Here is a 25799-nt window from a genome sequence, read left to right as displayed (position 1 = left end):
CCACTGAGCCACCTTCCCAGCTCTCACTTCCCTTTATAAGACTAAACAATATTCCACTATATGCCAAGACTACACATATGTTGGTGGACATCTGGGTTCCTTCCACTTTTGGCTACTGGGAATAACAGTGTTGAAAACAGATGCACAAATGATCCCTGAGCTGCGAGTGCATTACCACTCTGCTCCTCTTTCCCTCTCCCTGCCATCTGATAGGTGGGAAGTACATTCTTTTTTCTTTCTTTCCCTTCTCCTTCTCTTTCTCCTCCTCCTTCTTCTTCCTCTTCTTCTTCTTCTTTGCTGGATCTGGGGCTTTGAACTCAGGGCCTGTGCTCTGTCCCTAAGCCTCTCTATGCTCAAGGCTAGAGCTCTACCACTTGAGCCACAGCACCACTCCCAGCCTTTTCTTTTTCTTTTTTTTTGGGTCCGGTTGTGGGGCCTGAACTCTGGGCCTGGGCGCTGTCCCTCAGCTCTTCAGCTCAAGGCTAGCGCTCTACCACTTGAGCCACAGTGCCACTTCTGGCTTTTTTCTTTTTGCTTATGTGGTGCTGAGGAATTGAACCCAGGACCTCAGGCATGCAAGGCAAGTGCTCTACCACTGAGCCACCCTTCTAGCCCCCAGCCTTTTCTGTTTATGTGGTGCTTCATGCATGCTAGGCAAGCACTCTACCACTAAGCCACATTCCCAGCCCCATTTCTTCACATTTTAAATCTAAGTTATTCTTCACCTTGGAGGTTGGAACCAATTTTTTTTGCGGGTTATGTTACTTTTATAAAGTAAAATATTCATAATAAAAACCCTCAATAAAAATGGCTCATGGTGCCATGTAGATAAGATCCAACTCAAGTTACGGGTTGTTGTAGTATTGGGATGACAATAGTCACAGTAAGCATAAGACATGAAGTCACTGATGCCCACAGCCACAACATGTAACAAATAGGCCAGCCGTGTCCCAGTGTGCGCAGCACCCTAGCAGCTGGCTGTGCTCTCTGAGGTACCACAGCACCTGAGTCACACGGTGTGCAGTCAATCATCCAGTGACACAGACTTTAGTTTCCACACCCTGCAGCTCAACAGCCTCTGGAACACATCAAGTGCAGAAGTTCCAGCCTGAAATTTGTTTCAATGCAGGGTCATCACAATTCAGAATCATGGGAGGGCTACAGTGAGGAATATTAGCCCATCTGTATGGGTTAAGGATCATGAAGGATTTGGGGATGTCTCAGCATGGTAGAATGCAGAGCTTGTACAGAGCATGCACCAGCCTCTGGTGATTTCTCACCAGAGTAAATGGATGGAAAATAGAATCAGTAAACTGAATGATCAAAATCAAAGGAAGAGATGGATACTGGTGGCTTGTGCCTTTAATCCTAGCTACTCAGAAGGCTGAGATCTGACGATCGTGGTTCAAAGCCAGCCTAGGCAGTCAAATCCAAGAAATTTTTTTTTGGTTGTTGTGGGATTTGAACTCAGGGCCTGGGTGCTGGCCCTGAACTCTTTTGCTATCACTTTGAGCCATAATGCCACTTCCAGTTTTTGAGTAGTTAATTGGAGCTTAAGGGTCTCATGGGAACTTTTCTGCCCAGGCTGGCTTTGAACCACGATCCTCAGATCTCAGCCTCCTCAGTAGCTAGGATTATAGGTGTGAGCCACTGGTGCCCTGCTCCAAAAATTATATTTTCCAATAATGTAGCAAAAAACCAGAAGTAAAGCTGTGGCTCAAGTGGTAGAGTGTTAGCCTTGAGTATAAAAGCTTGGAACAGCACTCAGGATGAGTTCAACACTCAGTACTGGCATGGATGCATAACCTTGTGTGTGCGCACACATGTGCGCGTGCACACATGCACACACACACACATACACACAATCACGGGGACACACAGGGGAGGGCAGCTCCTCCCTCTCTGGCCAGCCACAGCCGACAGGGTGTTGGGTGTCCAGGTTTAACTTAGTAGGCTCAGCCAAATTATTCTTTCTGCTTTTTACTTCACAGCCTCCCTCAGGGTGAGTATCACTACCATGAGACTGGGCTGACACCATTGCCTGAGGTGTCCTGGAGACCAGGATGTAGGTCATGGCTCTGATGACTCAGGGGAAGGTAAGGGTAGCGAAGAATGAGGGGAAATCCTGTGAAAGTAAGGCTGACTGCCATCCTTTCCTTACTCAGCAGAGCTCAGGACCACTGCCCAGCATCTCAGAAAGTAGTGCAGGCCAGAGCTCTGTGCTGGCTCTATTAATAAACACAGAACAGCCTGCTTTGTGTGCATGGAAGAGCCCTGGGTACTGGACGCCCTGTGAATTATCCGGACAGCCTGTTCCTTAGCAGCAGCTTGGCAAGACAGCGCCCATTAAACTCTGCCCAGAAGGCACTGGCCTGCAAATGGGTAGGTGTGGAGGGGACCCCAGGGGTTCCTTCTGTGGTCCTGCACACCAGCCAGGCCCCCCACAGATATGAGCCACATCCTGTAGGGTGGAGGGCTTCTCTTGGCATGAGGAAGTCTGCACAGCTGGGCTAGGGGCGGTCCCCTGTGCTACAAGAGGCAGATGGCTGTACCACAGCAATAACCTCCTTGCTGAGACCCTGAACACAGGTGGCAGGCGAACGCTGGGAGCCAGTGGGCCACACATGGGCCTTGACAGTAGTGGAGGCTGACCCTGGACTGGGCTTTGCTTGCCTGGGGGAGGAGGGGTGGAGGAGGTTACAATGCTCAGGGTGCCATAAAAAAATGGAATGGGGGACAGTGCCTGACTCTGGATAGCCATGGTCTAAAATGGCGGGGAAGGGGGTAGTTCTCACACACACACAGAAGAGGACTCTCAAATCCCTCCCCACCAGACATGCCTGGGTCCTGCTGGGACCTTCCACTTCCCCACAGGCATAGGCATAGGCACAGGATCAGGGCTGGGAGCAAGGTGGCCTTAGGTTGAGGCTGTAAATACCTTGATGGCAGAGGGTGGGGGCCAGTGCTCTGTCCTATCTGGCAGAAGTGGGGAACAGCAAGAGCAGTGTTCTGTCTGCTGCAATGTGGAGACAGCCCACAAGTTCTGCACCATGCCCCCGGCCCTGCTGGGATAGAAGGCTCCTGATAGGTTATATAGCTGCCTGGAAGCTGGACCCACACAGTGGCTGATCCTACCACCTCAAAGGTTGAGAAGATTAGATACAGGAAGAGAATAAAGCACAGAGAATACAGGCTCATGCTTATAATCCTAGCTACTCAGGAGGCTGAGATGGAAGGATTGCAGGTTGCAGCCAGCCCAGACAGGAAAGTCCATGAGACTCTTACCTCCAATTAACCATCTCCCGGCCCCCTCCAAAAACCAAACAAACAAGCTGGAAGTAGAGCTGTTGCTCAAGTAGTAGAGAGCTAGCCTTGAGCAAAAGAGCTCAGGGATAGCACCTAGACCCTGAATTCAAGCCCCAGGACCAGCACATGCATGCATGCACACGCGCGCGCGCACACACACACACACACACACACACACACACACACACAGGTGAGAGTAAAGGAATGAAAAGATGGCTCATGAAATGGGGAAGATCCACTAACAAATTATCAGCAGCTTGACAGTCTTGGAGCAAGAGGTGCCACGATTTCCTAGCTCGTTGGTATCAGATGCCTGAGGGGTGATTTTGGCTCTGTCCAGAGATGGCTGGGTGATTTTGGCTCTGTCCAGAGATGACTGGGTGATTTTGGCTCTGTCCTGGCTCCAGCTTCATTTTGGGGCTGTGGGAGACAGGCCTGGGGGGCGTAACTGCTCAGATGAACCACAAGGGTGGGGCCCTTACAGAAGAGGAGGCATCTGGGCTCCCTTCTTTGCTGTCTCCATGGAGGACACAGCGAAGGGTGGACGGCCCTCTCAGGAGCCCAGCACCCAGGCTGTGGACCTGTGGTTCCCAGGGCTGAGAGAAAGGAGTTTGTGTTTTCAAGCTAGCCAGCCTGTGGTATTGTGTTATACTTGGTCAGGCTCAGACAAACACACCAGGGGCAGGGGGTGGAGGGATACTACCACTGAGGAAGTGGAAAGGGTCAACATTATCAACTCAGACTTACTTCTCGGTCTTAAATTCACAAGCAAGGAAGCACAAAGTTCATAAAAAGCTTCAAGGTATTCGTGGTGACAGTAGCAGAAATGCTCCTCAGAAGAGGAGGCCTTTCCAAGCCCTTCAGCCAGTTCTTAAATGGCAAATCACAAGTGTGTTGACTGGAGAGGCTCCTCCAGTGAGCCCAGGCCCCGGACCTGTGGTTCTCCAGGGTCTCCATGGGGCCTGCTCAACAGCGAACTCTGGTCTCCCAGAAAACTCAGCAGCAAGAGACTTTAAAAAGAAAAAGGCGTGTCTCACCATAATTTTTAAAAAGGAAGGATGAAAAAAGTCACAACAAGTTAATAAATCATCTGTTTCATTTGGCTTCAATACAAAATTCTCAGAAAAGCTCTTCTAAGGACAGCCAGACGGGGAAGATTGGACTTTTTTTGGATGCCTCTCTGGCTAGTAGAGTGGCTCAGCTTTCCACAGGCGGCAACCACTTGGGGCCCGCCCAGTTCCCGAGACTCCACCTCCTGGGTTCAATCCACTTTCCTCTACAGCACACTGACTCGAAGGTGCCCACTCAGGCAGCCCTGCGGCTCAGTTCTCCAAGCGCCTCACTCTGGGTCTCAGGGCTCTCCGGCAGGGAAGAAGGCAGGGAATTGGGCCTCCTGTTCTCCCAGCCTACTGTGGAGTCCACTGGGAAACCAGTGAACACATGCTCCACTCAGCGCATGTGCTGGCAGTGCCCATCACCCAGGATCCCTCATCTGGAAGGAGCCATACAGAAGCAAAAATAAAGAAACAATAATAGGGAGATAGTCCATGGCTCCCTCTTTTGGGTAAAAGGAGGGGGAGGAGGGGTGACATCTAAACCCTTTGCAATTTTTTCCTTCCTTCCTTCCTCTCTCCTTCCCCCTCTCTCTTCCTTTCCTTTAGTATCATGGGGCTTGAACTCAGGACCTGGGAACTGTCCCTGAGCAGTTTTGCTTGCTCTACCACCTGAGTCACAGCACCACTTCCAATTTTCTGGTGGTAACTGGAGATACGAGTCTCATGGATTTCAAACCTCATGCCTTCAAACCTCAATCCTCAGATCTCTGCCTCCTGAATAGTTAGAATTACACATATGAGCCACCAGTGCCTGGCTTACAATTTTCATATTAACAGCAAGAGATTTAAACCTAAGTCTACTTCAGAAATAGCACCTAAAATTAATCATTGTGTTTCAAAATTCTGATTTATACACTGACTTTTAGAATTCATTCTAAAAGGGGAGAGGGATAGAAAGAGGGAGAAAAATGAGGAAGGGAGGTAACGAGTTAGACAAGAACTGTGGGGCTGGGAAGGTGGCTCAGTGGTAGAGTGCTTTGCATTGCATTCATGAGGCCCTGGGTTCGATTCCTCAGCACCAGATAAGCAGAAAAACTGGGAAGTAGCACTGTTGCTCAAGGTAGAGAGCTAGCCTTGAGCTGAAGAGTTGAGGGACAGTGCCCAAGCCCAGAGTTCAGGCCCCACGACCACCACCAACAACAAAAGAAATGTAATCACTACCTTACTTATATGTAACTGTAACTCCTCTGTACATCACCTTGACAATAAAATTAAAAGAAAATAAAAGAATTCATTCTAAAAGTGATTTCATGGCCTTTTTTGATTATTAGAGTTTGGCATGTTTTCAGAACAATAAAACAAAACAACCAGTTACGTGGCTTAAACATATAATCCCAGCTACTCAGGAAGTATACATCAGTAGGATTGAGGTTGGAAGACAGCCTAGGCAGACAGTGAGATGTGCCCCTCCTGATTATGCTTAATCTCTACCAATATGCCAGGCATGGTGATGCTGGCTGAGGCATAAATGCAGGACTCTATTCAAAAAATAAGTAAAAAGGACTGTGGTATAGAGTGCTTACCCAGCAAGTACAAGACTCTGAACCCCAAAAAATTTTTAAAAAGCAAAGAATTTAGAGCTAGTTGAAGTGGTGCATATCTGTAGTCCCAGCTACTTGGGGGGCTGAGGCAGGAGACTGCTTCAGCCCAAGAGTTTGAGAGCAATCTGGGCAACACAAGGAGACGGTCTCTAAAACACCAAGAGAAATGATTTAGAGAAATCACACTATTATGACTGTAAACATAAACAAAAACATAAAATAAGTGTAAAATAAAAGAGAAGACCTGAGGTGGTTCATGTGCACTGGGCTTATAAACTCTTCTCTGTTATACCAGACAGGACCTACAGATGCCTTGTGCTCCTTGCTCTGCTTTCTTCTGCTCATCAGTCGCATTGCTAGGGGGTTGGGGCAGCATTCTACCTAGTTAGCAGACTCCTCCTCCCTCCCTCCCTCCTTCCTGGTGGGGTTAGCTTGCTTATTTATTTTTGTCAGTTTGGGGGCTTGAACTCAGGGCCTGGGCAATGTCCCTGAGCTCTTTTGCTCAAGGCTAGTGCTCTACCACTTTGAGTCACAATGCCACTTTTGGTTTTTGAGTGGAGTGGTTAACTAGAAATAAGAGTCTCGGGGCTGGGAAGGTGACTCAGTGGTAGAGCGCTTGCCTTGCATGCATGGGGCCCTGGGTTCAATTCCTCAGCACCACATAAGCAGAAAAAGTTGGAAGTGGCACTGTGGCTCAAGTGGTAGAGTGCTAGCTTTGAGCTGAAGAGCTAACGGACAGCGCGCCCAGGCCCAGAGCTCAGACCCCATGACTGACAAAAAAAAAAAAAAAGAGTCTCATGGAGACTTTTCTTCCTGGGCTGGCTTTGAATTGTGATCCTCAGATCTCAGCCTCCTGAGCAGCTAGGATTTCAGGCCTGAGCCACCAGTACCCAGCTTTGCTTCTTTTTCTTTTACAATCTTACCAATAATTCCTGCATATTCACCTGTTTTCCCTTTTCAGTTCTTACTTTTGCTGTGAATTAGAAAAGTATGTCAAGAGAAATGTTTGATTTATCTTATGAAACAGCAACTTGGGTGTTGGTGGTGTATACCTGTAACCTTGGTACTTGGGGAAGTGACAAGAGGATTGCCAGCCTGGGCTTTATAAGGGGACACCCTCCCAATAAAAAAAACACCCATGGGGCTGGGAAGGTGGCTCAGTGGTAGAGTGCTTGCCTTGCATGCATGAGGCCCTGAGTTCAATTCCTCAGCACCATAAGCAGAAAAAGCCAGAAGTGGCGCTGTGGCTCAAGTGGTAGAGCTCTCGCCTTGAGCTGAAGAGCTGAGGGACAGCGCCCAGGCCCAGAGTTCAGGCCCCATGACTGACAAACAACAAACAAACAAATACTCAAACAAACAAAACCCAGCAATCACGAATGTCTCGAAGTGACCTGACAGTTCCCATAAAAAGCCTTGCTCTGTCTACTAGAAGCAACCATTCTCTTGGGACTGGAAATAGCTCCGTACTTTTGTATGTGTTTTATAATCTACATGTGGATTCCTCCACAGTGTAGGTGACTGTTGTAAGTCTCTATGCGGCCAGTCTAGGAAATACAAATGCAAGACCAAATGTACAGAGGAATTCTGTGGCTCACCCCACAGACACAGTACTACTCAGGAATAGCAAGAGCGGACAGGTGGGGCTGGGACAATATGGGAGAGAGTGTTGGAAAGGTAATATCGATCATGATACACTGTGCATATAAATTGGTATGTTGAATCCAATCCTTCTGAACAACTATTTAAAGATAATAAAGATCACAAAGATTCTCCTGTACAGCTTCCGGAAAGGCAGACAGTTTGGCTTGGCATAGTTAGTTCTCTGATCCATTTGACACTGGGTGAGAATGTGCACTTTCTGTTCGCTTCATAGGACTGCAGTATTCTATTTATCTAATTCTGTTCTGTAATAAGTTTAGTTTCAAAAAGAAATCCTAAGCTAGAGGTATGGCTCAGTGGGAAAGTGCTCATCTAATGAGCATAGGGAATTGAGTTCAAGTTTAACTATTACAAAAAAAAATCTTAATATTTGATGGACAAGGTGTTAGTAAACTTTTTCAGTGACGAGCAGGTTGGTTATTATTTTCAGGTTTCTGGGTCATACATAGTTGTTTCTGTTGTATATTCTTTTTTTGTCAAGCCTTTAAAAATGGAAAAGCCATTCTTAGCTTGGGAGCATACGGAAACAGGCCACAGGTCTTAAGAGTCTACGGGCCATAGCTTGCTGACCTCTGACAGGGCCAGCCCTCCCACTTCAAACCGCTTCACAAGTAACGCCACAGCATTAGTCCTCAGGGGAACACAAATCAAACCATAACGAGAAAATGGAAGTAAGGCTAGAAGCTTAGATTCCTGGATTCTAAAACTTCCTATAAATTTTTGATTATCACAATAGTGTGTCACTGTGTAAGCATGGACATGAGGCCAAATGGAACAGTACCCTGAGTCCAGAAATAGGCCCAAACACCATGGTCAACTGCTTTTTAGAGTTTCATTTTTGGAGGTACTGGGATTTGAATTCAAAGCCTTGTACGAGCCTTGTACTTATTGGGCTGGTGCTCTACTGCTGAGCCATGCCCCTGCCCTTTTCGGCACTGGTTACTTTAGAGACAGGATCTCACTTTTTGTGTGGGTACATGTGTGTGCTATGATTTGCCTATTTTATACTTCCTATCATAGCTGGGACAAAAGTTATATACTATCATACCCAACTTCTTCCAATGTAGCATCAGCTTAGGCTGGCATGGAACCACAATCCCCTAAACTTCCACAACCCATGTAGCTGGGATGACAAGAGTGTTCTACTGTATTCAGTTATTGGTTGAGAATGGGTCTTATGTATATGCTTGGTTGGCCTCAAATTACGTTCCTCTCTATTTTAGCCTCCCAACTAGCTAAGATTGCAGATGTGAACCACTGGTACTGGTGTCAACTGCTTTTTTAACAAGGGTGCCAAGACCCTTCAATGGAGAATGAAAAGTCAAGCAAACTGCTGCATGAACACATTATCCACATGCCAAATAGGGAATAGAGTAGTCAAGAGCCAGGGCAGGGAGGGGAAAGACAAAGTCACATAGGGGCTGGCACTAAGGACTTGTCACTGCTCAACAGTGGGGCAGTCTGGGCAGCCCTAGTGCTGCGGGACTGCTTTCAAGCAGCACTGAGTAGACAACATGCCTGAGACCCCAGTTTGGACTGATGGGAACTTTCCCAGAAAAGCTGGAGTCCCCACAGGAGATGGCTCATGGGCAGTATGGCTGAGACCACAGACTTGCACAGAGACAGCAGGGAATGCCCAGACTGACAGCAGAACAGCCAGTCTCCAGAGAGCCACACTTAGTGTTTACACGAATGCAAGTTAGAAAACATCTGCATGACACTATGGAAATGACACTGAAAAATCTGCAGACAGGTCTTGGGATAAGCACCGTGCTCACTGCCCATCAGGTTCAGACTGCATCATGGGGTACTCTGACCAGCAGGATGCTAACCACTTCCTCCAACCCAACCAGCCCAGAGTTTTATTTCCTAAGCCACCAGCAAGCTAAGCAATCAGAGGCTCTTTGGTTGCTGCTTCACTGTGTGTCTCCATGCTTAGAAAGGAGGAAGGCTGCTGAGCGCATGTCTCCCCTCACCCTGGCTCCTTCTCCAGATGAATCACTCACTCAGAGCTTCATCAAGCGTGCTCATGCAGCCCGCAGCTGTTTTCATATTCTCTTAAAATAGAAAAACACCTTGTGCTTTTGTTGTATGACACAGGGTATCTCTGTGGAGTCCATGCTGATCTGGAACTCAAGATCTTCCTGCCTCAGCTTCTGAAGTGCTGGGATTACAGGCCTGCTTCCTTGCCTTGCCCCCAAACATCTTTGTATCTGTTTCAATTTCCCCTGTAGTTAGATTTTTGTCATGCACAAGTTCAAAGTGTTTTTTTTTTTTTTTTGGTTGGTTGTAGGGTTTCTGCTCACTGTTAGCACTCTACCACTTTGGGCTACAGCTCCATTTCTAGTTTCCTGCCTGGGATGGCTTTGAACCATGATTCTCTGAGCCACTGGTGCCTGGCTCAGTGTTTTTATGATCAAAGCAATTCTTCTTTCCTTCTGGAGCTCTGGCCTTGTTTCCCATGATCAGGCCCATTACATATCCCTTTCTGTCACTGGCTGAGAGCCTCTCTGCCTTCCAAGGGGGTGCTCAGGGTCTCACATCATCCAGGATCTGTGTTCAAATGCTAACACTGAATTTCCCCTCTCCCCCCAGGAGTGGTTGTGAGAGGTTTGTTGGTCATGGGAGGCCAAAGCCAGAGGCCAGAGCTCAGAGCGGGACACAAGTTTCTCCCTAGCACAGGATCTAAGAATAGCACAGACCTCAGCTTCCTGCTTCTCTGTCCTCAGGCAAGAGCCACCCCATAGTGATGTGGGTGCTCTCCCCCCACTCCAGGCTTGGGCTCAGAAACCAAACAAACTCCTGACTTAGCTGCTCTTAGTTCTTGCACACTTGTCGACTCAGATACCCCCTCCCCCCACTTACCATGTCTTTCCCAGGCACATGCCTCCAACTCTGAAGGCTCCAGTGCTCTCCTACCAAGTAGAAGACTTGGTCATAGAACTCTGTAAGCACTTGTGGCCACAGCAGCAAACAAAGAACGCTGAGACTTTTCCTATTGTGAATCACATTCAAAACTGTCACCCACATACACATGATCAAACCCAAACTAAGACGGTAATTTGGATATTTGAGCATCAGTCCATATTGGTACAAATTCTTCGCTAATTCTCACATTTCTGGCCCATCCTGTAAGATAAACATGCAAGTAGTTGTATAGATGTGTGTGGGGGTGTAAAAGATGGGACAGGCCATCTACCACAGATACTAAGATATCAAGAACTAATACTGACAGAAGTGACACCTGGACAGCTCCCTAGCGCTGACAGCTGACCAGCATCAATCTGTAAGGTCCCACACAATATGATGTCTCTTACAGAATATTCTCAACATGAGGAGGTCCTGAAGACAAAGGTGAACTTAACGTGGGGGGCCAGGGTGGTGCGAGGTGCTCTGGTAGACTGCTCTGCATCTAGGGATGGACCAGACTGTGTCCACATGTTAACAAATGACACATGCACGTATTGTTGGAGTGACTACTGAACAGTGGAACGCTTTTGGTAAGCCCCCAGAATTCACTTGGATGCTGGTGGCAGCCTAGACCCTTCATAGGGAAAAGCCTAAATAAACTGTCCAGGATCAGTGACTCTTAGGGGACATAAAGATTGCTGATTCTGGAGGCTGTGAAGCCAGGCAGGGCATGGCTAGAGTCTATAGCTGTGCTGTGGCTCACACCTCCACTGCAGGGTTATAGTAAGTAGCAGTCATCTCAGCATCTCTCTCTCTGTACGGTGGAATCAGGACAACAATCTCAGTTTCTTCCTGAGATATGGATGGCAACAGGGAGAAAAGCAGTTACCGCAGGAGAGAAGGCTGACCCACACTGCCTTCCAAGTGACTGAGACATACCACATCATACACTCCTGACACAGTGCTTGGGGCAGGTCATGTGTCACTTCCATGACATGACTTCACTCTGATGACAAGAAAACACCACGCAGACCTAGCAGTGACATTCTAAGGAACATCTGGCCAATGGTCTGTGAATGTCCAGGTCATGAACAATAAGAAAAGCCCAAGCAGCTGCCTTTGAAATACAACAGGGAATCCAGGGAAGCCTGGAAGTGGTTTAAATAAGGAGCATGGTTTAATTAACAGCAATGTACCAACAGCTCCTGGTTTTGACCGCTGTACTAGGGTTGGTGACGTTGTGGGGACCAGGGTAGAAACTGAACTGAAAGATGAGAAAATGAAACAACTCAGAGGAAAAAATGGGCAAAAGATATAAATAGACATTTCCCAGAAAACACACAGTGCCAACAAACAAACTCAGGGCAATGTCAATTAAGCTACACTGATACAGTTAAGAACTGAAGTCTGGAAATGTTGACTGTTCTCCTGGAAGTCGTTTCTACTGTTGGTAGAACCATAACTGGTCCAATTATTTGGGAAATAATTTGAAGATAGACTTTCCATGACCCAGCAGTTAGACACTGAGGCACACATCCTAGAGACCCTCAAACATGAGCACCTGGAGATAAACATGATATATGACAGCTGTCTGTCTGGAAAGTAAAACATGGGGGCTGGGTGTGGTCCCTCATCCCATACATGTAATCCTGGCTACATGAGAGTGGAAAGTAGGTAGGAGGATCTAGGTCTGATGATGGCAGAGGCAGAAGTATGAGACTCTATCTGAAAAATAAACTAAATAAAAAAGGCCTGGAAAATGGAAAAGCATTTGCTTCTCACTATGGAGAGGACCACTAAGAGCTCCCAGTTCCTGGATTACATGGGCCTTGCTCCTCAAACAGAAAAACCAATCCAGCCAGAATGAACCAGGCCTCCTCTCAAACCATTTATGTGGCCCAATTGTCCCCCACTATGCTCCTGTGCTGGTTGGGGACTACTGGGGTGGGAGCAAATCCCGCCTGCCCGTAGGCACTGCTGAGGAAGGTGGAGAGAGGCACAAGGCTCACTCACCAGCTGGAACTCGCTGCGGCGGCTGAAGGCCTCCCTGATCCCCGAGTCCCTCCAGAGAGCGCTCAGGGCAGGCACATAGAGCTGGAAGGTGGCTGGCTCCACGGGCAGCCCCGCTTGGTTCTCAAAGGCCATCAGGAACATCCCGTGCTTTTCATTTTCAGAATGCTGCCAAGGGATGCCAAGCTTGTCCCGCGCGTCCACAAGCACCCTGGAGCCCTGGAAGGAGAGAGAAGAGGAAGACTCGGTTGTGTTTTGATGTGACATCACACACGGGCATGTCCACTCCGCCTTTTGCTCTACTCGGGCCGGGCACCAGGAGGGAACACATCATAGAAAGATGAATGTGGTGACTAGTCCTGTCACTGCTGATACTTTCAGATCTTTTCCCAGTGTAAAGCCAGCCTCCTGAGCCACAGGCAGAGGCCACCTGCAGCACAGGGTGGGGTTATGTCCGCCATGCAACATCCTGTGTGGAGTGGCAGCTGTGCCCATCAGATGGGAACTCCAAAGTCAGCAAGACAGTATCCACAAATGTTTGGACAGCATCAGCCAACACAATGCAGAGGAAGAGGAGGGGCATGACGAAGGGCTGGCATATACATCCTCCAGCTGGGAACACTAAGCCTGTTGCTCTTAGGTCTTTTCCTGTGATCGAATCCACACGCCACTCACCTGCCTGGGTAGAGTGGACAGCTGCATGGTTTTTAGTGGCTCTTATCCGAAAAGTGCCATCCCATCACCTGGGCAGGACACAGCATCACCTTGGCTGGTAGCAGCTCGGCTGCAGCTTTGGGCCTTAAGGAGTGGTCCCATCCGCTCGCCAGACCTGGGTGATGGTGCTGTCTGGATAGAGTCCCCTCCCAGCACTCTTGTGGGGATGCAATGACCTTGAGGTGACCTTACCTACTTCTATTCCCCCACAGGCAATGGGAGAAAATACTTGTCAGCCTCATGGCTGTCAAAGGACTCAGGTTTAGAATGCATAAAGAACACTCAAAACCAAATAGTCCAGTTAGAAAGTGGGCAAAGAACGTGAAGAGAGAATTCACAGAGAATGGAACAGCCAGCAAACATGCAGGAGAGAAGTAGTCATGGTTCCTTTCACTCCCAGTACACTCATTAAAATAGATAAAGGGCCGGCAGCATGGCTGGGCCACAGAGCACCTGTGTATCAAGTATGAGGCCCTAAATCCAAATCCCAGCTCCACCAAAAAAACAAACCCCAAATAAAAGAGAGTAAACACTAGCAGGTAGTAAGTTAAGATGGTTCTCAGTGGCATTATGCTAAATAGAGCCATCCTTGAAAGCCACAGCTTGTTGACAGAATTGTGTTAGAATGACAATATTTTAGAGATGGGGAAAGGGATGTGAGCTCAAAGAACAGCCATTCTCATTGAGGTAGTCACGCAAATCTTCACAGGATAAAGAGAAGTCCCTCCCCCACTGCCATCCTAATGTCCATTCCTGGGCTTTGCCACGGTACTGCTGTACTGTAATTATGTCCATCATAACTACAGGAATAACTGGAAATCCCTCAAGACTCTTTGCGACTCCCTGTGAACCTATAATTGTTTCAAAATAAAAAGGATTTAGTAAGTCAAATAGCCACCATGACAACGTGTGCCCCAACCATGTGACATGAAAAAGGAGCCACTAGAGGCCCAAGGAAAAAGTGAGAGCAGGAAGAGGGGAGGCTGGACAAAACCCTGCTTGGAGCTGGGTCAGGGGAGCTTTCTGTGGTGAGTTGGTGAAAACAGGCCGCGGGGCAGGTCAGAACCCACGCAGGGATGCTGCAGTCTGATTTGGTCTTCTGCCTTCCTCCTCTCTCAGACCAACTCTGCCCCTGGGGCCTTCTTACTTCCCCTCTTTCTTAGACCCGGAAAGGAGAAAAGCAAATAAGACAGTCTCATCTCTGACATTCTAGCATGCATTGGGTAGCATTGGTGGCTTTGGGGAGGTTGCCAGCAAAGTCTCCACTCTGCCCAGGTCAGGAGGAGGACCCCTGTCATTCAGGCAGCTGTAATCCCAAGCCCAGCAAAGGGAATGCTGGTTACCCCCCTGGGGGGGGGCAGGCATTTCAGCCTTGCCCCCTCCTCCAGCAGGACCAACCACCAACTAGCTGCAATGGGCAGCCCTGGCCATGCAATGAATAGGACAAATAAATCTGCATTTGACCTCTTCTGTCTAGTGCTGTTGCCACACACTAGGGCTTGGCTTCCCAAGCAGCGCCTGCTCACTCATGATGGAATCTATAAGCCCTGAGGAGTCCTATTTTTATCTATAAAGAGACTAAGGCAAGCTGGGCACAGTGGCTCTCACCTGTAATCCTAGCTATTCAGGAGGCTGAGATCTGAGGATTATGGTTCAAAGCCAATCTAGGCAGGAAAGTCCCTGAGACTCTTATCTCCAATAAACAACCAGAAAACTGGAAGTGGTGCTGCAGCTCAAGTGGTAGAGTGCTAGCCTTGAGCTGAAGAACTCAGAGACAGTGCCCAGGCCCAGAGCTCTAGTCCCATGAATGACCAAAAAAAAAAAAAAAAAAAAAAGAGACTAAGGCAGGGAGTCAAAATGGACTCAAGAGCCAGGAGGTCACTTAAAAAGACTTTTCCCCAGGCATGTTTGCTCAGCCTGTAATCCCAGCACTCAGAAGGCTGAGGCAGGAAGGGCTATACAGCAAGACTCTCAATCAACACCCCCTCCCCCAGCTCCATACACACAGCTTTTCTAGCACTGCATGAAGCAGGCCTTCCCTGGTTACAGGGGTGAACAGAACTCACACATGCATAACCATCAAGTCTAACACTGGCTGCTTTCCCCTGCATCAGGCCACCTGAGCAAGCTGGAGCTACCCAGCAGACTGGACCCAGCCCCAAAGAAAAGACTCCTTATTTCTCTTGGTCGGAATCCAAGGCAGTTTGCAAAACTGTGGGTGAACTCTGAGTCACAGCAGTTAACTTGGAGACCCATTTTCTATTCTCTTCTCCCTTTCCCTTGCAGAAAAGACTATTGAGGAGAATGTCTCTCTTTTGCCCATTTAAATTAATCGAGTCGAGAACTGCTCCCTGCCAAGTTTGTTCTGAAAATCAACACTGGGCTCTGGGGAAGCTTTGTACTTTGCCACATCTCATAAAGTTCCGGGTCCAGGCTTGTCTCCTTTTGGGGGGGCGGGGAGAGCGCATGAGGGAGAGAAAGGGATGAACTCTCTGGAGCTTACAGTCTTTGGCAATGCTGTGTTTAATGTAGTTCTGCAGAACTGACTGAAGAGAGCTATGAATACCTTAAAAGTTTAAGATACTAGTAACAGGCATACTAAGACATCTTGCCTCTTTCAATAAAAAAAAGTTTGTTAATATTCGAAAGCCAAGAAAATCCTAAAACTCATACACACCTTAAAAAAAAACAAATGACAGGTCTGGATGCCAGTGCTTCATGTACAAATCCTAGCTATTCTGGTTGAGAGACCAAGGATCTTGGTTTGAAGCCAATCTCAGAAGAAAAGCCTGAGAGACTCCATCTCCAAAATAACCATCAAAAAGTTAGGTTGGAGGCACAGCTAAACTGGTAGAGCTAACTAACTAAGCAAGCAGAGCAAGTGTGGGGACTGAAGCTTCTTACTTCTTTATTCTCCAGGAAGGAAAAGCCCTGCTTCCAGCACAGTGCAACTGAAGTCTGAATTTGTTGATAGCACACACTTTATTCAGTTGTGCAAGTACAAAAAGTCAAGCTGTTGGATGACTTCAGCTGAATACAATGTAACACTTTACACTGTTCAAAGAGCATTTTTAGGACAACTAATAAACTGCAGCCATTTAAACTTGCAGTCAAAGAACAGATTCCCTGTCTGGTAAGAGTGTAGATTTTGGGGGCTTTTGGTTTTCCTGGATGAGGACCAAATCCTGCAAATCCTGTTATCTCATTTCGAAATAGATCTTGTTAGTGATGAAAGTAAGTATTCGTAGGGTGGTCACTCCTGACTAAGTCCCCAGAATAAACACTATAGAGAAGCCAGGGCAGCGTCTTGCTGCCCTTCAGGGTGTACGGCCAGAAGAGCGCTAAGGATTCGGATGTCCACTCTAGCACGGCGAGATGTGGGGTTAAAACCTCACTAAGCTGAGTTGTTTGCCTCTGGCTGCCATCCAAGGCAAAGAAATGCTGCCAGAAATGTAAACAGGATACATTTCTGTAAGTTAATGAATGCAGGGAGCCAAGATCCACAGCTCCTCTCGGTTTCTCTCTGGAACTGAAGTGTAGGGCAGATAGAGAAAGGAGAGCTGGAGCCAGCATTGCCGGTCCCCAGACTCCTCCCTGTTCACAATGGGACCCTGGAGGACATCCAAGTCCAGTGGCTGGTGCCCACTGTCACTCTTCCTGGTTGCCTTCTGGGACACGGGCAGTGGTGTTCAGAACAGGCTCATATTTCCCTAGGAAGCCACCCACACAGTTCCACCAGCAACCATGCCGGGCTGGCCCAGGGCAAAGGAAAGTGCCAGGTATTGGGAGAAGATCCAAGAGGTGGCAGGCTGGCTCCTGTGCTGAGGGGCGTACAAAGCTTCTTGTTTCAGCAGCAGGAGGGGCTAGGAGAGAAACCCAGGTGCATTGTGGAGAGCTACAGGGCACAGCCACGCCGAGGGGCGGCCAGAAAATCACTGTGGGTACAAGACTCGTTTAAAGACAGGTTGAGAAGAGCTAATTTGGACTTTCTTGAGTAAGACATGGGGACAAATGAAAGTTTTGGGAAAGGGCAGGATGAGGCCAGAAATCTGGTGGGTGGGGTGAGCCAGCAAAGAAAGGGGAAACATTAAACAGGAGCTCCAGAGCACACAGGGAGTGGCGAGGTGGGTGCAGGGGTGAGTGTCTGGCAAATGTAGCTTTTGGGACAGTGGGAAATCCCAAGAAAAGATCATAGGAAACAGACGGCCCTATGGGCAAAGCTCAAGGTCTTAGCACAGAAGAGAGGCAAAACTGTCACCATTCACTTAGACTGTCTAGAAATCAAGAGAGAAGGAGAGGGAGAAGAGGGGGAGAGAGGGAGAGGGGGAGAGAGGGAGCGCGGGGAGAAGGGGAGAGGGAGAGGGAGAAAGCAAGAGAGAGAGAGAGAGAGTCTCTGATTCATTCTAAATTCAGATTTCCAAAACTGGAAATGCAAAAATCTTACTGTTTCAGAACCCAAGACCTGAAATCACCTCTTGAAACCACATATAGGCCAAGTTTTCTGCCTTCTGTCCAGGCTTTTAACTGAGATGGTGATTGAACTCAGGCCTCCCACTTGCTAGGCAGGTGCTCACATTTTGTTCTGGCCAGCCTGCACTGCGATCCTCCTGCCTATGTCTCTTGCATAGCTAGGGTTATAGTTGTGAGCTACCGCACCTGCCCTTCAGTCTCACAATTCTCTTTAAATGTTTCACTAAATATTATAAAGACAAACACTGGTATGAGGGTAAGTGAAGCCTTCCTATTAAGTCCATAAAACCTAGGAGAAATCTGAGAAGAAACAACCACTATCATTCCAGGGAGAAAAATTCTGCAAACATGGGTAACAGACTTATGTGCTAATTAAGTGTTTTCAAATTCCAGCTTGGATTCCCGCTGTGAGATCATCTGGTAGGCATTTAAAAAAACTGAAACAGAACAGGATGTAATGGGAGGTATATGAATAAACTGCAAAAAGTGATGCACAGAATGCTGCAGGTAACATAGATCTCCATATATAAAGAAAACTAAATCTTGCTGATATGAGCTAACTACATAAACTAATATGCAGGAATGTATATACGTACATGTGCATGCACATGCTCATGCTCGCTCACGCTCACTCACACACACACACACACACACACACACACACACACACACACATTCCAGGTTCCAATCAACAGAGTGCTTTTCCTGTGGCAGCCGCTGGGGGACTGGCCTGCCTGGTGCCAGCCAGTGGCAGCAAATGCAGCACAAGTGGCTGAGGTCCTGGGCGCACCGACTTGGGAGGAAGTAGGAAGAGTGGGAAGTTGTGAGGAAAGAGCTCCTCTGGGCCCCATCACTAGACCAGCCCATTAGTAGGGGACATGTTGGATGGCTAAGTGAGGCTGGGCCCACGACTACCACACATTTTCTACCACTGGAGAGGTGATGTAGCTGCCAAACTTGGGACCTTGGTGTACTATGGAAAGCACATGCGCAGGAGAACAAGAGGGAGTGTGTGCACACTCACTGTACAGAACAGGAAAGGGCAGATGGAGAAATGCAAGTTAGCTCAGGGTTGGCCACAGTCTGTCTAGGCTGCTGAGGGAGTACATCTGGGGAGGAGGCAGCAGAGGGAGAGCAGGAGGTCATGTCCTGGTGCCAGCACCTTGCACACAGCCACCAGCAGGCCTGGAGACCAGAGCCAGGTCTGAGGTGACCTTAAAGAATGTTCTTTACACATAGTAATTAAAGTCCGGAGGCATAAGATACACTGCAAGCCTGGCTAAATTAGAAATTCATGAATTTGTATCCTCCTACTTCAGTCTACTTTCCAAACAGCAAGATACTTCCATCCAGCACCCAGGAGGTGGAGAAAAGAGTTGCAAGCTTGAAGCCAGTCTGGGCTACAAGCAAGACAATGGGAAAGAAGGTGAAAAGAGGGAAGAAAGAAGAGAGGGAGGAAGGAAAGATCCAAATGAAAAACCCACTATCACACCACAAAAAAACCCACTTCCCATCTACAGTGTTGTATAGGCAGAGTTACAATGTCCCACACTGCTTGCCCTGGCCTTTGTCTTGAATTTGACATGAATGATTGTCTCCAATAAACCTATTTGGAGCAATGAGCTTTAAAGTCTAGAAGAAGCCAATAGCCAGGATGACAAACCGGCTTGCTCACTCTGCACTCACTGCCTCTAGAATCATGTGTGAGGGCTGGGGCATCCATAGCTCAGTGAGAATGCTGGCTTACCAGGGATTAGGTCCTGGGTCTGATCTCCAGCTATACAAAACAAACAAAATCTGGTCAAAAGTTCTAAGCTGACAAGACAACAAATAGAGAAATGTCTACAGAAGAGAAAAATCACCATTGCAGAAAATAAGTTCAATGCTAAGCTGCTCTCCAAATGCACTTGCATGTGTCAGTAAATAATCAGATGAGGCAGACCCTTATGGAGCCATCACCAGCAGCATTTCCAGCAAGGTGGCGAGTTCTCAGCATAAGCAAATGCAGGAGAGCAGCCTCTTGGGTAGTTAAGGAACCTCGCTGCCCTCTTAAAAACTGGCATGCTTTTGGCTATCTCTGCATTTAGGACGGGCTATGACTTGACAAAATCCTGCTCTTGGGCTCTTCACTTCCAGGGACTCAGTTCCTAATTCCTAGTATAGATAGCTAAACACAACACTTAAATTACACTTGATTAGCACTTATACAAGAGCAAAGAGCAAGTCCCTGCAATTTTCAACATCTATGTCAGAATCTGCCCATGTATCTTCTCCTCTTACCCCCACACTTCCTTCTTGAAAGCATGACCAGTGTCCAGCGACTTCTAACATTCCTCATGGCTGTGTGGTGGAAACTGACCCAGAAGTCCAGGCCTCACTCCACGGCAGCCTTGGGAAAGTGACTTTAAGACCCTCTGCAGATCTCTGTGTCTTTGGGCCTGTGACTCCCCTGCTGGCCTGGTGTCAGATGGTCTGTCTTGCCAGGAGGCCCACAGCTGCTGAAGAGTGGCAGTAAGTAAGCTAGTGCATCTAGGTCTGACCTGCCTCATCCCTTGGCACCTGCCTGACGCTCCCAGGCTTTGTCTTGGGTCTGGCTACCAGCCTCTCACCTGAATCACTGCAAATCTCTCATAGTGGTCTAAGGTCTATGCTTGTTCCATCCATTTCACTCTCAAAACCTGCAGCCAGGTCAGTGCTGGTCAGTTCACAGCTCTCCTTTGATGCCCCATCTGACTCAGAGCAAAAGCCCAGGCCCTTGAAAAGGCCCAAAGGTCCCCATGACCTATCTGTGACCACTTCCTCCCACTCCCCCATGGCATTCTCCACTATAGCCCTCACCAGCCTTCTTGTTTCTGCCTGAAGGCAGAAACTGCCCTGTACTGCTCATTTTATATTTGAAAAAAGTCAATTGTATAACAGATCCTTTTCATATATGCCAAAGGTAAAACAACAACAACAACAACAACAACAACAAAACCCAGCCAGGCTGGGCTCCAGTGGCTCACACCTGTTATTATGGTTCAAAGCCTGGACAGAAAATAATCAGCAATGAGCCAACTAGGAGTGTGGCTCAAGTGGTACAGCACCAAAGAAACAAGCATGAAATCCTGAGCTCAAACTTCAATACTGGCAAAAAGGAAAAAAACAAAAAACTACTGACAACATCTACAGAGAAGCATTCTCTCAAGTCTGCTTTGTTGCTCCTCATAACAGATGCTTCTATGGCTACTAAATACAGACCCTTTGAAGCCATCATGGAACCTGGGGTTCACAGAAGTGACACATGCATCATTCCTGTCAGGAAGCCATCTGACAGATAGGGGAGGGTATTTCTTAGAAAGAAAACCTGCTTGGGCTATCACAGCATAATACTCTAGCCCAGGGATGGGTAGTTTGGAAACAACTGAAATTTCCTTCTTGGTTTAGAGGCCCAAGTCTGAGGCTAAAACCAGCGGGTTGGTGAGAGGTGGGGGCTGGTTGCTGGTTCAGAGATGGTGCTTTCTGGCTGTTTTCATGCACTGTGGTGAGTGGAATGTGAGGGTAGATCCTAGAAGGCTTCCTGGGGGTGGTGGCACTGTGGCCACCAGGAACTTTAAAACAGGGCAGGAAGTTTGTTTATAAGAAAATAGGAATCCTACCCTCAAGGACATCACATTTGCTTTTCCTCTGTTATTATAAGGCATGTAGATTTTTTTTTTGACTGTTGCAGGGCTTTAACTCAGGGCCTGGGAGCAGTCCCTGAACTCTTTTGCTTAAGGCTAATGCTTTACCACTTTAAGCCACAGTGCCAATACTGTTTTTTGGATGGCTAATTGGAGATTACAGTCTCACGGACTTTCCTGCCTGGGCTGGCTTTGAACTTCAATCCTCAGATTTCAGCCTCCTAAGTAGGCAGGATTACAGGCGTAAGCCACCAGTGCCCAGTTGTTTTTTCTTTTCTTTTGATGCTGTGAATTCATTGCAGGGCCTGGCACTCAAGACAAGTGCTCTATACCACTTGAGCCACACCCCCAGATAGTTCTTTTTACTTTTGGGGTGCTTTCCAGGTAGGGTTTTGTACTAACCTTGCCAGGGCTGGTTTTGAATTCCTGTTTTACTGCATTGGTCTCTGGAACAGCTGGGATTACAGGTATATACCACTCTGACTGGCTTAGATTACAGTTTTCTTAGCTTGCTTTCTTCTCCTTCTAAAGTGGCCAAAACCCAATGTTTTGGAAAAATCAGGAGTCTTGATGTCTCTGTTCAACACTGTTCAACCAAAGCCCTCACATGCAGACACCCATCACAAACCTTCAAGGCTGTTAGATGTTCAGAAAATTTCTACCTCTAAAGATATAGGTGGTAAACAAGTCCAGGTCTTTGACTTTTTTTGGATGAGTCTCAAGATAAATCCATGTATACAATCGAAAGAACTTAGTGACCTTTCAAATGTAATAGCATTCCCCAAATAGTAAGGTCACAGCTTGTTTTCTACTTCTAAGATGAAATAGTTTCAAAATGATAAATATTTATAAGCTTTCATAAGACAGAATGCTGCTTCTCAGAAAGCCGATGTTTTTAGGTTTTAAGATACTTAAAAAAATTGAGGTGCTTGAGGTGTGGCTCAAGTGGTAGAGGCCTTGAGTTCAAATCCCAGTGCTGCCAAAAAAAAAAAAAAAAGAAAAGAAAAGAAAAGAAAAGAGGAGCACATGTCCGCAGCAGACTGTACCAGGCCCAGGGACAGAGGGCATCCTGGGGCTCAGAGGAGCTAAGCAGACATTACTGTCTCTGGAGCAAGTGGCACCGTGGAGGTAGGAACCATGGCATCACTGAACCCTATGGGGGAGAAGCAGGAAATACTGCTGTGGTGGTGAGGTCTGCTGTAGTCACTGAGGCCACTGTCTCTCTGCCTGTCTGAAGGGAAGCTAGGTCTCCTCCACTAGGTAGTTGAAAGCCAGAACCATCTCCAACATGGTGGAAGAATGACTCAGCAAGACCCATGGTTTCCCAGCTTCCATTCAACCAGGAGCGCCTTCCACACTCACATGTGGAGAGAGGGAATCCAAACAGGAGACTTCGGTAGCATGTGACCACCCCTTGACCAATCGGAGCAGGGCCTATCCTAAGAGGGAAGAGGCAAGAGATCCTACATACAATGGCCTTGGGAAGGCCCCAGGAAGAGACTGACACCAGGTTCTGAGACTACTCCGTATAAAGGAGTCCATTTTGCTGTTCCTTTTGCTTTCAAATAAACTTGCTCTGTCTGCTTTAAACACTTTCCTGTCTTTTAATTCTTTAATCAGAGGAGAAAATGCACCTGAACCCTAGATGGTAACATGTCTGTCTGCAGTGGTCCTTGTCTCTAGGCCAGGACACACTATGATGGCTTGACATGTATGTGACATGGCTGCGCCAGGGTTGAACAAAGGAGCCACATCTCCTGGTTGTGCTAGGAAGTTTCTGCTGGCACTGGGGGTCAATAAAGCACACTGCCCTTCTCAGTGTGTAAGGTATCCTCGAGGGTCAGAACAAAGGGCAGCAGGAGGGGGCACCCCCTGGGCCCGCAGCCTGAGATCCAGTCTGCCCCAGGCTCCCAGGCCTTGGACGTGGACTGTGTAGCTGGAGATGCAGATCCTGGCTCTGACTAGCTGGTCTCTGTAAGCATGGAGCCAGTTCCTCAAATGAAATCTTTTCTACAGCCCACATCCCTGGAGAAGGCCAGGGACGGGAGTAAGGAGCTGGCCTCCCTGGGCCCAGGGCTCCCACACACTCAGCGTGGGCTCCGGCCAGCACTACTTTCCATTGGCTGGGCTTCCTGAGCCCTGCCAGCAGTTAGCTTGAAGAATTCCAATTGCCTGGATTAAAAACAATTAGAGCCCTCTCAACTTTGTCCAAGCTCACAAGTTCAGTCAGTCCCAAAGCACGATTTGGAGGGATTTTGTCTGCGATCCTAGGGTCTTACTGGAAGGCTTCAGTGAGGCCTGAGCTGAATGTCCAAGTTAAAACTGCCAACTGTGCAAAGACTAGCACCTCATTTCCCGTTTCTGCTTGACTTCTTTGCATGGCACAGAATTTCAGGGTGGGAAATGCAAAGGTACTGTGGTGAGTGTCCCTCCAGACATGAAGTCTGTGTATAAATAGGCCTTGTTGTTTCTCAGCTACAACTGTGTCTCCTCTGCCCAAACAGCACAGGCAATTCTGTCGTGCCTGGCCAACCTCCTGCTAGACTGCGTTCTCTAAGGACAGGGCTGGCAACACGGGCAGTTCCTTCTCTAGTGCTCAAAGGCAGTGACTCTGAAGACTCTGAACCATGCCAGTGGCTTCTCATATTGTCCCCTGCTTTCTGCACTTTCAGGCTTGGGCCTCCTGTGCCTGAATGACCTAGTCACGGCCCCCTCCCAGGGCTAAGAAGGTCTCCCTGGAGAAACCTTTCTTAGGTCTGCATTCAACCATTGGTTCTTCCACCTAGCCTCGCTCTCCAAGAGATATTCCTCTGTTCATCTCCCAGTGCTAGGCACTGGACAGCCAGGAATGGCCTCCACCCCACCTGCATGATTAAAACTGCCCGGTGATTCCTGAACCCCCTGTCTTGTTTTGCCCACTTCTTGAAGAAACCACAATGGGGATCCTTGCCCACATGGTCCCCTGGCTCTGCTTCTCAACTCACCCACTGTGGTGACTCCCAGCTGCTCCCAGAGCCCTGAGAGACAAAGTCTTTCCCTCATGACTGTCCTGTCCATGGCAGCCTGTCTAACCACACCTCCCTGCTTATACATCCTGAGGCCACGTCATATCACCCCTTCCTCCTATCCACTGCGACCTTTTCACAAATCTAAAATAAGCCATGTGGCTTTCCACACCACTCACCGCATCTTGCTTCTAAGCAGCACGGACAGTATCTGCTTGCAACTCGGAGCAGAACCGCACATCTAAGTACACCTTCCAGAGGGGCTCCGGCCGCAGCGCACTGGGGACGCGGGCAGGGACACACAGGGCAGCACTGTCGGACGCCGTGGAGACAGTAAACAAGCTAACCTCGCATCAGACGCTGACAGACCACCAACTATGGCAAGCAATGTGAGGGTCAGCCTGGCTGAGAGCACCACATGCCACTGGACAGAATGTAAATGCAAGGCTGAGCACATCAACTTTTAAAGTAATGTATTGAAAGAGACACCATTTATATAAATACGATTTACAAGTATTTTTTATTACAAACATGTTTTATATACATGTTTACATTTTTGTTATTTATATTTGCTATTATTTATAGCAAATTACACACACACACACACACACACACACACACACACACAGGTAGGGAGAGAGAAAGACAGACAGACACAGAGAGATGGCCAAGTGTAGTAGCTCATGTCTATAATCCCAGCACTTAAGAGGTGAAGTCTGAAAAATTTTAAGTTTGGGGCCAGCCTGGGTTACATAGCAAGACACTTTCTCAAAAGATAAAACCCCGCCCCTGCACTGTGTATGTACACACATGCATACGACTGTAGTCATGTACGCAGTAACAAGTATCGGCGCCATGTGAGTGGCTGCTGTGGGGGGGCACAGCAGCCAAAGCAAGTATGGCAATGAAGCTAAAGCTTGCTGGGCCTCGCTGGCCTCCTGGCTGTGCACAGGCAAGTCCGGCATGTGCCAACTCGGCCCATGCTCAGAGCAGCCGGGAGCAGCAGTTACCACCCCACTTCACAGAGGGGCAAATTGAGGCTCAGGGAATGCTGAGACATGTGAGAAGCACTCTAATGACTTCCTGCCCGTCTGTGGCTCGGGCCTGACGGAACAGTGAGGTGGTGTGTCTGGACCACCACTGAGCCACATCCCAGCCAAGGCCCCACTTCTACCCCCGCCCACACTCCCATTCAGTGCAGGTGCTCCTTAAAGGCACAGGCCATGGCACTGAATTTCTCTATGGAACCTTGCCAGTGGCTTCCCAGCACGCTACATTTTCAATGGAAAATCCTGCCATGTCCACCACTGGCCCTTTGCTCCCAGGCACCACAGTCCCTGTTCCCTCGGCCTGTGGCTGTTAGTCTGTCCCTAGATATCCATGTTTTGCTCAGCATCCCATTACCAG

The 25799-nt window shown here is 48.1% G+C and overlaps 1 protein-coding gene across 1 annotated transcript in view; it reads right to left on the bottom strand.

Moving 5' to 3' along the window:
* Gna12 (G protein subunit alpha 12) overlaps positions 1 to 25799 on the bottom strand; it is a 76399-nt gene that overhangs the window by 19661 nt on the left and 30939 nt on the right. Inside the window, exon 2 of the mRNA XM_042686604.1 lies at positions 12545 to 12760. Within this exon, the coding sequence (XP_042542538.1) occupies positions 12545 to 12760 (216 nt within the window). The remainder of the gene's footprint in view (positions 1 to 12544; positions 12761 to 25799) is intronic.

The sequence above is a fragment of the Dipodomys spectabilis genome, unplaced genomic scaffold, assembly GCF_019054845.1.
Source record: "Dipodomys spectabilis isolate Male_0828 unplaced genomic scaffold, ASM1905484v1 ptg000098l, whole genome shotgun sequence".
In the NCBI taxonomy this organism is placed as follows: Eukaryota; Metazoa; Chordata; class Mammalia; order Rodentia; family Heteromyidae; genus Dipodomys; species Dipodomys spectabilis.
Note: the sequence above shows the minus strand (reverse complement) of the source record. Positions and strands in the feature narration are given on the sequence as shown.